Genomic DNA, 13,268 nt, shown 5'->3' with positions numbered 1-13,268 from the left:
CAACTCACTTTATAAAAGTACTGCAGATGTATCTTCACTTGACTGCAAAGGTTCATTAAGATGGCTTACCATCACTTTCTTGCGGGTAATTTGGCTGCTGCAATAAATGCTAGCATCCTATGATCACATTTTTTAAAGATGACAGTCATTGCCCATGCTTATTTGGTGTGAATGCTATTTGCCACTTATCAATCCAAGTGTGAATGTTCAGTTTTTACTGCATCTTTTCAGGGAGGAAAAAGTGAGGACTGCAGATGCAGAGTCGAGTGTGCTGCTGGAGAAGCAAGCAGGTCAGACAGCATCCGAGGAGCAGGAAAAATGACATTTTGGGCATAAGCCCTTCATCAGGAATGTGAAATAAATGGGAGGGGGTGGGATTTGGGGGAAGGTAGCTGAGAAGACAATAGGTAGATGAAGGTGATAGGTCAGAGGGGGAGGTGGAGCAGATAGATGGGAAAGGTGATGGACAGGTCAGGAGGGAGGTGCCGAGTTGGACTGGCATAAGGTGGGGGATGGGAAATGAGGAAACTGTTGCGGGACCCTGCAACCACAAGGGATTAATGTGGATTTCAACAGTTTCCTCATCTCCCTATCGCCTTCTCAGCTACTTTCTCCCAAACCCTTCAGTAATTGACAAATCATGAATGCCAGTGGATAGTATGCAGTCACCAAGGAACATTTTCCCCCCCACCATTCAGATGTTATGATGAGGGGGAAGGTCATCGCTGAAGCAGTTGAATATGGTGGCCTGTAGCGCTATCCTTGGGAATGACTTCAGTGATGTCCTTGGATCTCTTAACAACCAGAACCATTTACTTTGTCCTGGTAGGATTCTGACTAATGGAGAAATTCCATTGACTCCAGTTTCGCTAGAGTTTGATAAAGCCACATTCTTAACAAACACTGCTTTGAATTTAAAGACAGTGGGGCATTTAACCATGCAAATCTTTTGTAATATCGGCTATCACAAATCTTGATAGGAAACAATACAATAGTGGCTGCAGTCCAAAATGCTCCAATAGCGGTGAAGTGCTCTGGTTCCTACTGTACTTGTGATATTTCTTTCATAATTATGTACCTACACTCATTTCATTGTGTTAACTTTACCGGGTTCACTTTTAGGTCACAGACAAGTTTTAAACAGGATCTTATGGGACAACAATTTCCAACTAAGTCTAAGATAAAATTAAACTAAATTATCTGGAAAAAACATACTCACTGAAGATCCTTGTGTTGGTTTGACTACAAATATCTATTTGTTGAACATGCTCCATTTATTCTTTAAACAGGAAAGTTCAAATCTGAAAAAAACTAGCAGGATTGTCATTGCTGCTATAGTGAATGTATATAACATAAAATTGAGTTAATCCATGAGATCAAATATATCTGTGACACAGTCCAATAAAGAACAAAACCTATAATGTGTGCAGATTAATAAATAAGTAATTAAGACATTTGTAAATGGGTATGGAGATATTGACTTCACAGAGAGTCCGGTTAATATGAACGCCAAATACTAATTCAAGGTGAAAACCAACAGTTGCATGCATAAGAGGGAAGTGCTGATTGGTTGGCAAGTGGACTCTGACTGGTGGGGCCATTGTCATGGAGATTGCACCAATTGATACTGATTGACATTTAGAAGCCAGGCTTTGTTTAAGTTTTAAACAAGCCAGGTTAACTTTTATCAGAGGATCGCACTGAGAAATGAATCAGCAATTTTGTTTAGTTGTATTGAGTATAGTGTGTGTGCATGTTCTTTTGGCTGCAAAGAACAGAGTCCTCTACATTAATATATGTGCAAGCAAGTATGCCATGCTGTGAGCCTGACAGATTACTTAGTGTGGAAACAGGCCCTTCGGCCCTACAAGTCCACACCAACCCGCCGAAGCACAACCCACCCTGACCCATTCCCCTACATTTACCCCTGCTCCTAACACTATGGGCAATTTAACATGGCCAATTCACCTGACCTGCACATTTTTGGACTGTGGGAGGAAACGGAGCACCCGGAGGAAACCCATGCAGACACCGGGAGAATGTCAAACTCCACACAGTCAGTCGCCTGAGGCGGGAATTGAACCTGGGTCTCTGGCGCTGTGAGGCAGCAGTGCTAACCACTGTGCCACCGTGCCGCCCACAAGTTGGTCACTTGTGGTCCTGAAAATTGCCCAATCTGCCTAGATAGGGTAAGGTATCTCAAAACTTTAGCAGCAGTTAAAGCTAGCTGTTTCATGTTGCTACTATACGTAGCAACACGTATCAATTTTGCCGTTAACAGGATGTTGCAATCAAGCCATAAAGATGTTCTGCCAACCTCACAAATGAGTAACATACAACGTGAATTTGATTACCAGTATGATGCCAGGAATATTGTTTGCGCCAAAGACTGTTAGATCATCTAAAATACTGTACCTCTTCAGCTGTTGCAACAAACAAGATATGAACAATACCTAACCAGCCAGCCATGCAAAACTTCCAACACAGTGTCTGACATTATTTATGATTGTGTAGTTGGACAAGATTTGCTGAATGTGAGAAAAATTATGCTGATGCCCAGTTTAGGACTGTTGGTTTGGCTTGCATTGGGGAACACGTCAGTGTCCTGAAAGATATATACATTAATACGTAAGGTTCAGTTCTTTGCTTGAAGACAGAATATGTGTGCACACTGCACGTTTCTATTTAACAAAATAGGTGACCATTCTGACCAATCAGAGTCAATCTGCCTGATTTATATTTTAATCAAATCCTGACGGCTGTCAATCAGCATTAATAGGTGCATTCTCCACGGCAATATCTCAATGTAGCCTCACTTGCCAACCAATCAGCACATTCCTTCGATGCAGTGTAAATGTTGGTTTTCCTCTGAATTAGTTTTCTTGTAATTGTCCTGATAAGTACAAGCAAAGACATTCACCAAGTATTTCTCTTTTAAGCAATATTCAAATTCTGTCCTATAAGTGACAGTTTGATTACTGTTACGGCATCCATTAAAGTTGAGATGCCTGTATGAATAAATCTCTATGCACTCAGATCAAAATATTATTACTGATAAATTTATCCAGTATTCTGAATAAGTTTAGGTCTGCACCATCTATGACAATGAAGTTTCACAGTCCTGTTTAGGTTTTATCTGGCAACCTGACAGCTTTAATGAAATGTATTATCATCTTGATAAGCTTTAGATGTCAGTGGTGATGTTCTAATATTCATGCTTAGAATTCTTTCCTATTTTCTATGAAGCAGCTGACTGTGAATATTAGCATTTGAAAGTTAGTCAAAGGATATTTCTGTCAAAGATAATAAAATCTTCTGGTCATTCAAACTGAGCAATAAACTTCCACTGATTTAATGTTATTGACTATTCTGCTTGTACAATTGAAGTTCAAGTTATGATGTGTCTTGTCTTTAATTCAGAGTGCATATTTTTTCTTGTCAATCGTTTGCTGTTTCACCAATCACTTGCATGATTGCTATAACAATACAAAGCAGTGCATAATCTGGTATTTCACATTGTAGTTTTAACCTTGTTGGCAGTTGCTTTCCACTCACAGTAACGCTACTATTGTCATATAACTTCTCAATTTCAATCAAATTGGTTTTGACATTGCATGCAATGCAACTCTGATATGGTGTCATGTTTTAAAAGTATGCACCAGCTTCACTGAACTCTGAGCACATTTTGAACTTGAAGTGGAGTCAATTTAAATGTTTTACATTCTCTGAATAGTGTCAAAACATTTAGATTTTAATCACTGCAAGAGAAGCTCTGTGTGCGTATCAGGGACATTTTGTTCACTGTTCTCCTAGAGAATTTGAATTATACTTGGCATTAAAGGTGAGGGACTACCTTGTTGGATGTGGCTGTGACTATGCCTTAGTTTATCAGTTTATCAGTTAATCCAATTGAGTATAAAAACATTAACAAATACACACAGAGTATTTTACATAATATCGTAATCATACAATGGGGTGACTTGCAAAACAAATTGGAGTTCCATTGAATGCCTACATCCTTTTCTGTGCTTTCAGGTTTTCTTTATGTTCGGAGAACACATCCATAGTTACATCTTACAAGGCACAGTAGGAAGTGTTTTTGTTTAACAGCTGGATTTAAACCTTCAATTTACAAAAGTAATTGTGTGATTTCCTTATTACTGAGGAGGCAAAATATATGTAATTATCAAATATGTCAGTGTGTTTCCTACTGTGCAGTAATCACTACGAATTGGATTTTGAGGCATGCTTTCTGAACAATATTTAGCTCGTGTGTTCTTTTTGCAGGTTGATGTTTCTTCACAAGAGACCTATGGTTAGATTTCAAAATAGACCAGTTACAGAACTATGCTGCCAAACTACTAACCATCCCAACTGGCCTGAACAAGACCATTCACAAACCACTGATTGGCTCCTGGAAAGCCAGACCAAAAACTATTGACGATCCACAATAATCTGAAATCAATCTATCTTCCAGTTGGCAAGGAATCTGTGACAATGGACACAGAATCCACATATTCTGGATATTCCTACTATTCAGGTCGCTCCAAGAGCTCTCACAGACATGGGTAAGTACTGTTTCTTTAAAATAGTTTGTCTTATTTTCAGTGTGGTAACAGCGTGGATCATTTTTAAGGGATAACCCAATGTCAATTCATGTTAAAAGAGTTGGAGGAAGGGAAGAGAATTCCTATTCATTCAAACTTCAAGAATTAAATTTTTCTGTCCTTTGATTTTCACTGAGCAAAACTCATTATTAATTTTGTAATTTAATATTCAGATCCTGTGTGAACATTCAAAGCTTATGGTGAAAACTTGATATTAATTGTTATCTACCATATTTAAGAAGTCTGCACAAATCCTTTCCCCAACAAAGTGGGTCCATAGTTCATAAACTTCTGTATGTTGGTGGGCTCCTGCAGTGTGGCCCCTTCTATGTGCAGAAAATTCATTTGTCTTCTTTACACTGTTTGTTTATGTGCTGCTCTCCTACTGCTATGTACATATGATATTACAAGGGAAGGTGATTCGAATTTGTCATTGGAAATTGTCATAACCTGGCACTGTGTGACATGAATGTTATTTGGAAGTTATCAATCCAAGCTTGACTATTGTCCAAATCTTGTTATACCCAGGGGCAAGTTACTTAACACCTGAGGAGTTGAGAGTGTTACTTAACACTTGCAATCATTTGTGAAGATTTCTATTTCAAGCTTTGTGATGGATGGAATATCATTGATGCTGCTGAAGATAATTGTACCTTTGATACTCCCTAAGGAACTCCTACAGTGATGTACTGGTGTTGAGATGAATGCCTACAAAAACTACAACTATCTTTTGTGCTAAGAATGACTCTGACCAGTGTAGAATGTTCTTCCTGATTTTCATTAACTACAATTTTGTCAGGCCTCCTTCATTCCATAATTGGTCAACTGCTTCCTTGATGTCAAGCATGGTTGCTCTCACCCCAGAACTGAAATTCATATTTTTGTTCATGTTTGGGGAAAGGCTATCTGTGAACTGGACCTGAGTGGCCCTGACAAAATCCAAACTGAGCAATAGTCCACAGTTTATTGTTATGGAAGTGATATTTGATAGCGTTATCAATGACACATTCCATCACTTGGCTTAGGGCATACTGATAGGGCAGTTATTTGGCTGGATTTGATTGGTTCTCCTTTTTGTTGACAGGACGTACCTGGGCAGCTTTGCAAAAGCGCTTCACGTGTTATAACTCATTGCATCATTAATTCCGTGAATTTGGATGCATGCTCTTAATTGCCATTGTTGAGCATTCAGTCAAGATGAGATGTGACTAAAATTAAACGTGTGTTAGGTGGAGGGAAAGAACAATCTGAGTTTGGAGCTTTGCAGAAGGCACTATTCTCAACCCCTGTTCTGTACCTGGGCAGCACAATGTCACAGTGACTCATACTGCTGCCTCTCAGTGCAAGGAACCAAGGTTCAATTCCAGTCTTGTGCAATTATCTGTGTGGAGTTTCACAATCTCCCAGGACAGGTTTTCACCCACAGTCAAAAGATGTATAGGTTAAATGGATTGACAATGCTGAATTGCCTATAGTGTTGTGCAGGCCAGATGGATTAACCATAGGAAATGCAGAGTTATGGGGATAAAGTGAGGGGGTGGGTATGGGGACAGTGCTTTTCGGGGGCCAGTGTGGATTTGATGGGTTGAATGGCCTGCTTCTACAGTGTAGGGATTCTCAGTTCTAAGAAATTGACAGCTGACTGCTGGAGGACTGCTTCCTGTGTATTCCTATGGATGGGAAGTACTGCATTTTCCTTCCATTAATTTATAGTGTATTTTATAACTGAGTTTTATCAACATGACTTTATTGCAGTGTTTTTGTTGCTTGTGTTCTAATTTTTTTCTTTGCCTCGTTCATGTTCTGTATATGTTTGGCCCCTTTAATCATCTGTTTGTTTATCTTACTCTAAACTTTGTTTACTTTTTTCAGAGTACTTTTTAATGAATACTTTACAGGAATCTTTGAGGGTAGATCACTTTTGTAGTCCCATTATTTTGCATCAACATGGGAGGTAACCTTAATATTCAGTCAATAAGTGTGGCGCTGGAAAAGTACAGCAGGTCAGACAGCATCTAAAGAGCAGGAGAGTCGACGTTTCGGGCATAAGCCCTTCGTCATTCCTGATCCTTGGATGCTGCCTGATTCTGATCTCCAGCATCTGCAGTCCTCACTTTCTCTTAATATTCAATCATTTAAGCTAAACCTGATATGAATTGAAGTTTAAGTGGGGGCGTTTGCTCAATTTAGCAGAATCTCTACTGAATTGTGCTATACTGGTGTAAGTTATGATGTGAAATAGTTTAATATAAGCTCCGTTCCAGCAATCTGTGGCAGGGACAAATTCCCTTTATTGTTGTCTCTTTCAGTGAAAGAAGCCGAGATCGGCAAAGATCAAGAAACAAAGATAGTAGCCGGTCTGAGAAATCTGTTACCATCCAAACACCACCAGCAGAGCCTCTGCTTGGCAATGAGTCAACTCGTGGAGATGAGACAGTACAGGTAATGCTTGGACATGTTTATCCATTTTGGAAATGTGAACTAGACCATAGGATGTTGCTGCTGTAAGATTAATTTTAGGTTGGGGTAAACTTTTATTTACTGAATAAAGTCTCTGAAACCAGGCATCAGAAAGCCAATGAGATTAGTATTTTTGTTTGTAAAATTCTAAAGTTTCTAACATGGTCCCTTTTCATTTGATTTACTAGATAGCTGTATGTGTAAAAATGTTTTTTCATCAACTAACGTGCAATTTTGTTGTCTCAAGGTTGTCTCATTTGTTGTTTCTCCTTTTGTTTGTCTGTTTATTAGAGCAAACTGAGCTAAGTTATTACAGTAAAGACTTTGCACCATAACAATATCCAACTGTAATTCTAAACCCCAGTGCTGTATAGGAAACTGCATCACTAATTGATCTGATCCAGCACAGTTGTAATGAAGTGGAAAGTTGCCTTGATGTGTCCTGCTCACCAAAATCAGATCCAATCCAAACAGTTACTGTATCATCAGCAAAGTAATGAAGAGATTGTAAAGAGTGCTATCGCTCAGTCCATATTCAACAATGACCTACTCACTGCTCAACTTGGGTTCTGCCAGGGCCACTCCACTCCAAACTATATTATAACCTTTTCCAGATTTGGACCAAAAATAAAGCTGAATTCCAGAGCAGAGAGTAACTGCATTTGATGTCAAGTCAAATTGATTGAATGCACCAAATGGAAATGATGCAGTCAGTCGTTGGAGTCATACCTAGGATAAAGATGATCATGATTATTAGTCATCAATCATCTCAGTCCACAGAATCATAATCTTTGACCCAGCCATTTTCAACTGCTTCATCAACAAGCTACTTGTCCAGTAAAAGTGGTGATGTGCAGTAATCAGCAATGTTCAATTCCATTTGCAGCTCCTCATATACTGTAGCAGAACATGTCCACATGCAGGAAAAACCTGCAAAGTATTCAAGCTTTGGTTAATGAAATCAGAAGTAACATTCATGTTACGCTAGTATCTGGCATACACCATATTAAAAAAAAAGGTGAATACAACTATTTCCTTTTGGTATTCAGTGGCGTTAGTACAGCTGAATCATGCAACAACGACATAGAGGTTGATCAGAAACTTAACTTGCCTAGCCAGGCTACCAGAGAAGTTCAGAGGTGTTTGCAGTGGTGTAATGTGTAATTTACTTTTTGACTCCAAAGTCTGTCTGCAATTATATTGGGAATATGATGGAATACTTTGCACTTGCTTGAGTAAGTGCAGCTTCAGTAATATTCTTGACTGATCAGCATCCCATCCATCACTTTAAACATTCTCTCCAACCATTACCAACACACAAAAACAGTAGTGAGTACCATCAAAAAGGTGGATTACAGCAAATTATCAGCAAAGTAATTAAGGGATCATAAATAGTGCTATTGCTCAGTCCTTATTCAATAATGACCTGCTCACTGCTCAGCTTGGGTTCTGCCGGGGCCACTCAACTCCAAACCATATTATAACCTTTTCCAGACTTGGACAAAAAAAAAGCTGAATTCCAGAGCAGAGTGTAACTGCATTTGATGTCAAGTCAAATTGATTGAATGCACCAAATGGAAATGATGCAATCAATCATTCGAGTCATATCTAGGATAAATGATCATGATTATTAGTCACCAATCATCTCAGTCCAGGGTTCCTTTGTCAGCAACTCACTCAGGCACCTCTGACAGTATCTTCCAAACTCTCGACCTCCACAACTAAGAAGAACAAAAGTCACTGATGCCTCTGAATGTCACCACCTGCAGGTTCCCCACCAGGCCTTAAACCATTCTGACATAAACTGTAACATTGTTCCTTTGCTGTCAGGAGGTCAAAATCTAAACTCCTTCTCTAGAGTATTAGTGGTGAATCTTTGTAACATTAACTGACTCAAGAAAGCAGCTCCACCATCACCTTTTGAAAAACAATTATAGATTAGCAATAAATACAGGCCTTGCCAGTGGTATTCAAATACTTTTGCACGGGTGGGTGTGGAAATCAAACTTGTGTTATTGTGCCATTGTAGTCTTGCAACTTGCTGGACAATGAAATTCACTGACAAACATGCTGAGGAGGAATTAGTGTATGTGCCTGCGACATAGAAACAGGAGTTGGCGTTCAACTCAAGACTATATTTCCATTGAATTAAAGCATAGCTGGATTGAGGAAAACTTTAATTACCCATCTTTGATCAATATTGTTATCTATCTTAAGTATTTAAGTTAGACCAGCATCTACAGTTTTTTTGGGAAACAAAATTCCAGATATCCACTCTTATTTGTGTGTAAATTACTTCTTAATTTAACTCCTGAATGATCTAGCTCCAATTGTATCATTTTGCCCTCTTGTTCTGGATTCCCCAGAGAAAATAGCCTTACTGTATTGACCCATTAAACTGTTTCTAACATATAGCATATAGCTCTCAAACTTCCAAGTTTTGTAGTTTTGCAATGTACTCTTTACTTTAGTACTTGGATATATTTGCTGTGTATAATAGTCATTTTGAAAGCATCAGTAAGCAGTAGCAGTTCCATCTTATAATGGCTGTCACACAAAGAGTAGTTTCTGTTCCAAATTGCCGGAAATGTTGTTGTCCATGCTAAATAAATTTGCTGTTCCAAGTCTTGGCCAACACTTGGCCATTGTCCCGTACACATTAAAAGTTTTGCTCTTGTAATAACTACATGACATTGCCCTAGTTTTTGTTCACAGTTTCCTTATCTTTCTCTCTCAAATCTTTTGGATTCTTTGGTCCTCCATCTCATGACCGCATATGAACCATCCCGTTGTATCATTCAACTGTTGATGGCAGAGTCAAGAGCACTTCAGCTTAATTCACTCTCAAAGCATATGCATTTCTTTATATTTAAAAACCTAATGCAAGGCAATCTTTTTGGTTATCTGACATAATTGTAAGCTCCAAGATGTCCTGTCCTTTATCTATTTCAACAATTCTTAGGTTTAGGAATGAAGTAGGCCATTGACCCCATTGATTCGGCCCTGCCATTCAATGACTGATCTAATTTTCCTCAGCTCCACTTCCTTACCTTTTCTCCATACCCCTTGATTCCCTTAGTAATGAAACATCTGTCTATCTCAACCTTGGATCTACTTAATGACATAGCATCCACAGCCCTCTGTGGCAAAGAATTCCACAGATTCAAAGCGCACAGAGAGAAAAAATTCCCCTGCATCTCCATCTTAAATGTGCAACCCCCTAATCTACAATTATGCTCTCAGGCCTGAGGTTCTCCCACAAGGGGATACAATCTGTCAAGGAATCTCATGTGTTTCAGTAAGGTCAGGTCTCTCTCTCCTAAATTTCATTGAGTACAGAGCCAAACTACTCAATCTCCTCATAAGACAGTCCTTCCGTATCTAGTATCAACCTATTCTGGACAGTCTCCAATGCCACTCTGTCTTTGCTGAGGTAAGGAAGCCAAAACTGTTTACATTACAAATCGTTCTGCTTATAACGTGCATTTTGTTAATGTGAATTTGGTGTAACATAATCGACGAATTGGGAACACTGTTTCTAAAGCCCAAACTTTTAAAACCTGTGTTGGCTGTAACATGATTTAAGCACTGTGTTTCTAAAGACCAATTCTTCTGTAATGTGGGATTGCACAAGAACGCAACCATCGTGTTATAGAAGAGCCACCTGTATTTCAGCCTTATTGACTAGTGTCCTGCGTAGGTTTAGCAAAACCTATGCATCTTTATACTCCATTTCTTTTTAAATGAAGGTTAGCGTTCCACTTGTTCCTACTACCTGCTGAACTGTAAGCTTTTTGTGATTCATGGATGAAGACTGTCAAATCCCTGCGTTCTTTAGCTTTCTACAGTCTTTTATCACCCCCTTTTAAAATGCCTTCAAGAATTTTCTGGATTATATAAATGCAAGTTGTTTTTTATCAATGGTTGAAGTAAAATGTGTTAAACAAGTGGTTTATAATTACATCATGTGTCTGTGTAACCTTTGCTCCGCCCCATAGACTTCTCTGTTGACAGCTTATTTTGGCTCTGATTTGTGTCTTGGTGTTCAACCATAGCGTTCGCTAAAGTTAATTGCTTTGATCATTTTTTGTAAAAAAAAAAGTATTTGTTCAGTAAGGAGGGGTACCAGCAGGAGGTACACATTGGAACCAATGACATAGTAAGGGAAAAGGATGAGATTCTGAAGGGGGAATATAGAATGTTAGGCAGGAATTTAAAAATGACGTCCTCAAAGGTAGTAATATCTGGATTACTCCCATTGTTATAAGTTAGTGGGGGTAGGAACGGGAGGATAGAACAGATGAATGCATGGCTGAGGAAGTGGTGCATGCGAGAAGGGTTCACATTTTTGGATCATTGGAATCTCTTCTGGGATAGAAGTGACCTATACAAGAAGGATAATTGCACCTGAATTACAAGGGGACTAATATACTGGCAAAGAGATTTACTATAGCTGTTCAGGAAGATTTAAACTAGAAAGGGGGTAGGGGTGGTTTAGGACCCAGGGAGATGGTGTGGAAAGAGATCAATCTGAGACTGGTACAGTTGGGAAAACAAGCAACTCAAACAGTCAGTGCCGGTAGGAAAAAAGCAGTAAACAAGGTAGGACTGATAAATGAAAGTGCACTTGCTTCAATGCAAGAGGCCTAACAGGGAAGGAGATGAACTCAAGGCATGGTTAGGAACATGGGATTGGGATATCATTGCAATTACCGAAATGTGGCTCAAGAATGGACAAGACTGGCAGCTTAATGTTCCAGGATACAAATGCTATAGGAAGGATAGAAAGGGGGGCAAAAGAGAAGGGGGTGTGGCTTTTCTGAAAAGGATAGCATTACTGCTGCACTTACTGGGAATACATCCAAGGAAGTTATTTGGGTGAAACTGAGAAATAAGAAAGGGATGATCACATTATTGGGATTGTATTATAGAACCCCGAATAGTCAGCGGGAAATTGAGAAACAAATTTATAAGGAGATCTCAGTCATCTGTAAGAATAATAGGGTGGTTATGGTAGGGGAATTTAACTTTCCAAACATAGACTGGGACTGCCACAGTGTTAAGGAGTTAGATGGAGAAGAATTTGTGAAGTGTGTACGAGAAATTTTTCTGATTCAGTATGTATCAACTAGAGAAGGTGCAAAACTTGACCTACTGTTGGGAAAGAAGGCAGGGCGGGTGACTGAGATGTCAGTGGGGAGCACTTTGGGGCCAGCACCATAATTATTTTGGCTTTAACTGAATAGTTACTGCAAAATCAAAAGTATTGTAGGAACATTCACACACAAACCAGAAGTTGGTTGATTTTAGTAGATTATGAGGGTGTTTTGGGGCATCTATGTTTGAAATTCCTCACAGTATAGACTTTATGCCAGATGAAAAGTTGCTGAAAATCTTGTAAACTGATTTGATAGAGAACTAGCACAGTATTGGCAGTTATTCAGAAATGTATCAAAACATTCCAAGACAGGGTTAAAGCTTTTTTAAAAAAAATTACATTCTTCTTCACTTTGTCACAGATTTCAGTAAAAGTTTATAAAATGCAATTCTGATCATTGTGTTTTACCTTGCAGGATGATAACTGGGGCGAAACCACAACAGCCATTACTGGGACATCGGAACACAGTATATCGCAAGAAGACATTGCGAGGATCACAAAGGATGTGGATGATACTGGGCTAGACTGTACCCGACATTTAGGGATAGCCATTGCTGCTGTGCTCGGAATATTGGTCTTTTTAACTCCCATTGCCTTTATGGTTCTTCCTCAAGTTCTTTGGCGTGAAGTACTTGAACCTTGTGGTACTGTATGTGAAGGGCTTTTCATCTCTGTTGCCTTCAAGCTTCTCATCCTTCTCATTGGAACGTGGGCACTCTTCTTCCGCAAGCCAAAGGCACAGATGCCACGTGTTTTTGTGTTTCGGGCACTCCTGATGGTGCTAATATTCGTGTTTGTGGTTTCTTATTGGCTTTTCTATGGAGTACGCATTCTAGACTCAAGAGATCCAAATTACCAAGGAATTGTTCAGTATGCAGTTTCACTGGTAGATGCCCTCTTGTTTATCCACTACCTGGCAATCGTACTTCTGGAACTGCGTCAACTGCAACCCATGTTCACTGTCAAAGTGACCCGATCAACTGATGGGGAATCTCATTTCTACAGTGTAGGTGTACTGAGGTATGTGACGTGGCAGCACTGTC

General features: G+C 39.3%; 1 protein-coding gene across 2 annotated transcripts in view; it reads left to right on the top strand.

Annotated features, from left to right (window-relative positions):
- LOC140486280 (vang-like protein 1) overlaps window positions 1-13,268 on the top strand; it is a 57,052-nt gene that overhangs the window by 18,993 nt on the left and 24,791 nt on the right. For both annotated transcript variants that reach the window (XM_072585200.1, XM_072585202.1), the window contains exons 2-4: window positions 4,288-4,568; window positions 6,917-7,049; window positions 12,641-13,245. In XM_072585200.1, coding sequence (XP_072441301.1) covers window positions 4,498-4,568; window positions 6,917-7,049; window positions 12,641-13,245 — 809 coding nt within the window. In that variant the 5' untranslated portion in view covers window positions 4,288-4,497. The remainder of the gene's footprint in view (window positions 1-4,287; window positions 4,569-6,916; window positions 7,050-12,640; window positions 13,246-13,268) is intronic.

The sequence above is a fragment of the Chiloscyllium punctatum genome, chromosome 15 (genome assembly GCF_047496795.1).
Source record: "Chiloscyllium punctatum isolate Juve2018m chromosome 15, sChiPun1.3, whole genome shotgun sequence".
Classification (NCBI taxonomy): domain Eukaryota; kingdom Metazoa; phylum Chordata; class Chondrichthyes; order Orectolobiformes; family Hemiscylliidae; genus Chiloscyllium; species Chiloscyllium punctatum.
Note: the sequence above shows the minus strand (reverse complement) of the source record. Positions and strands in the feature narration are given on the sequence as shown.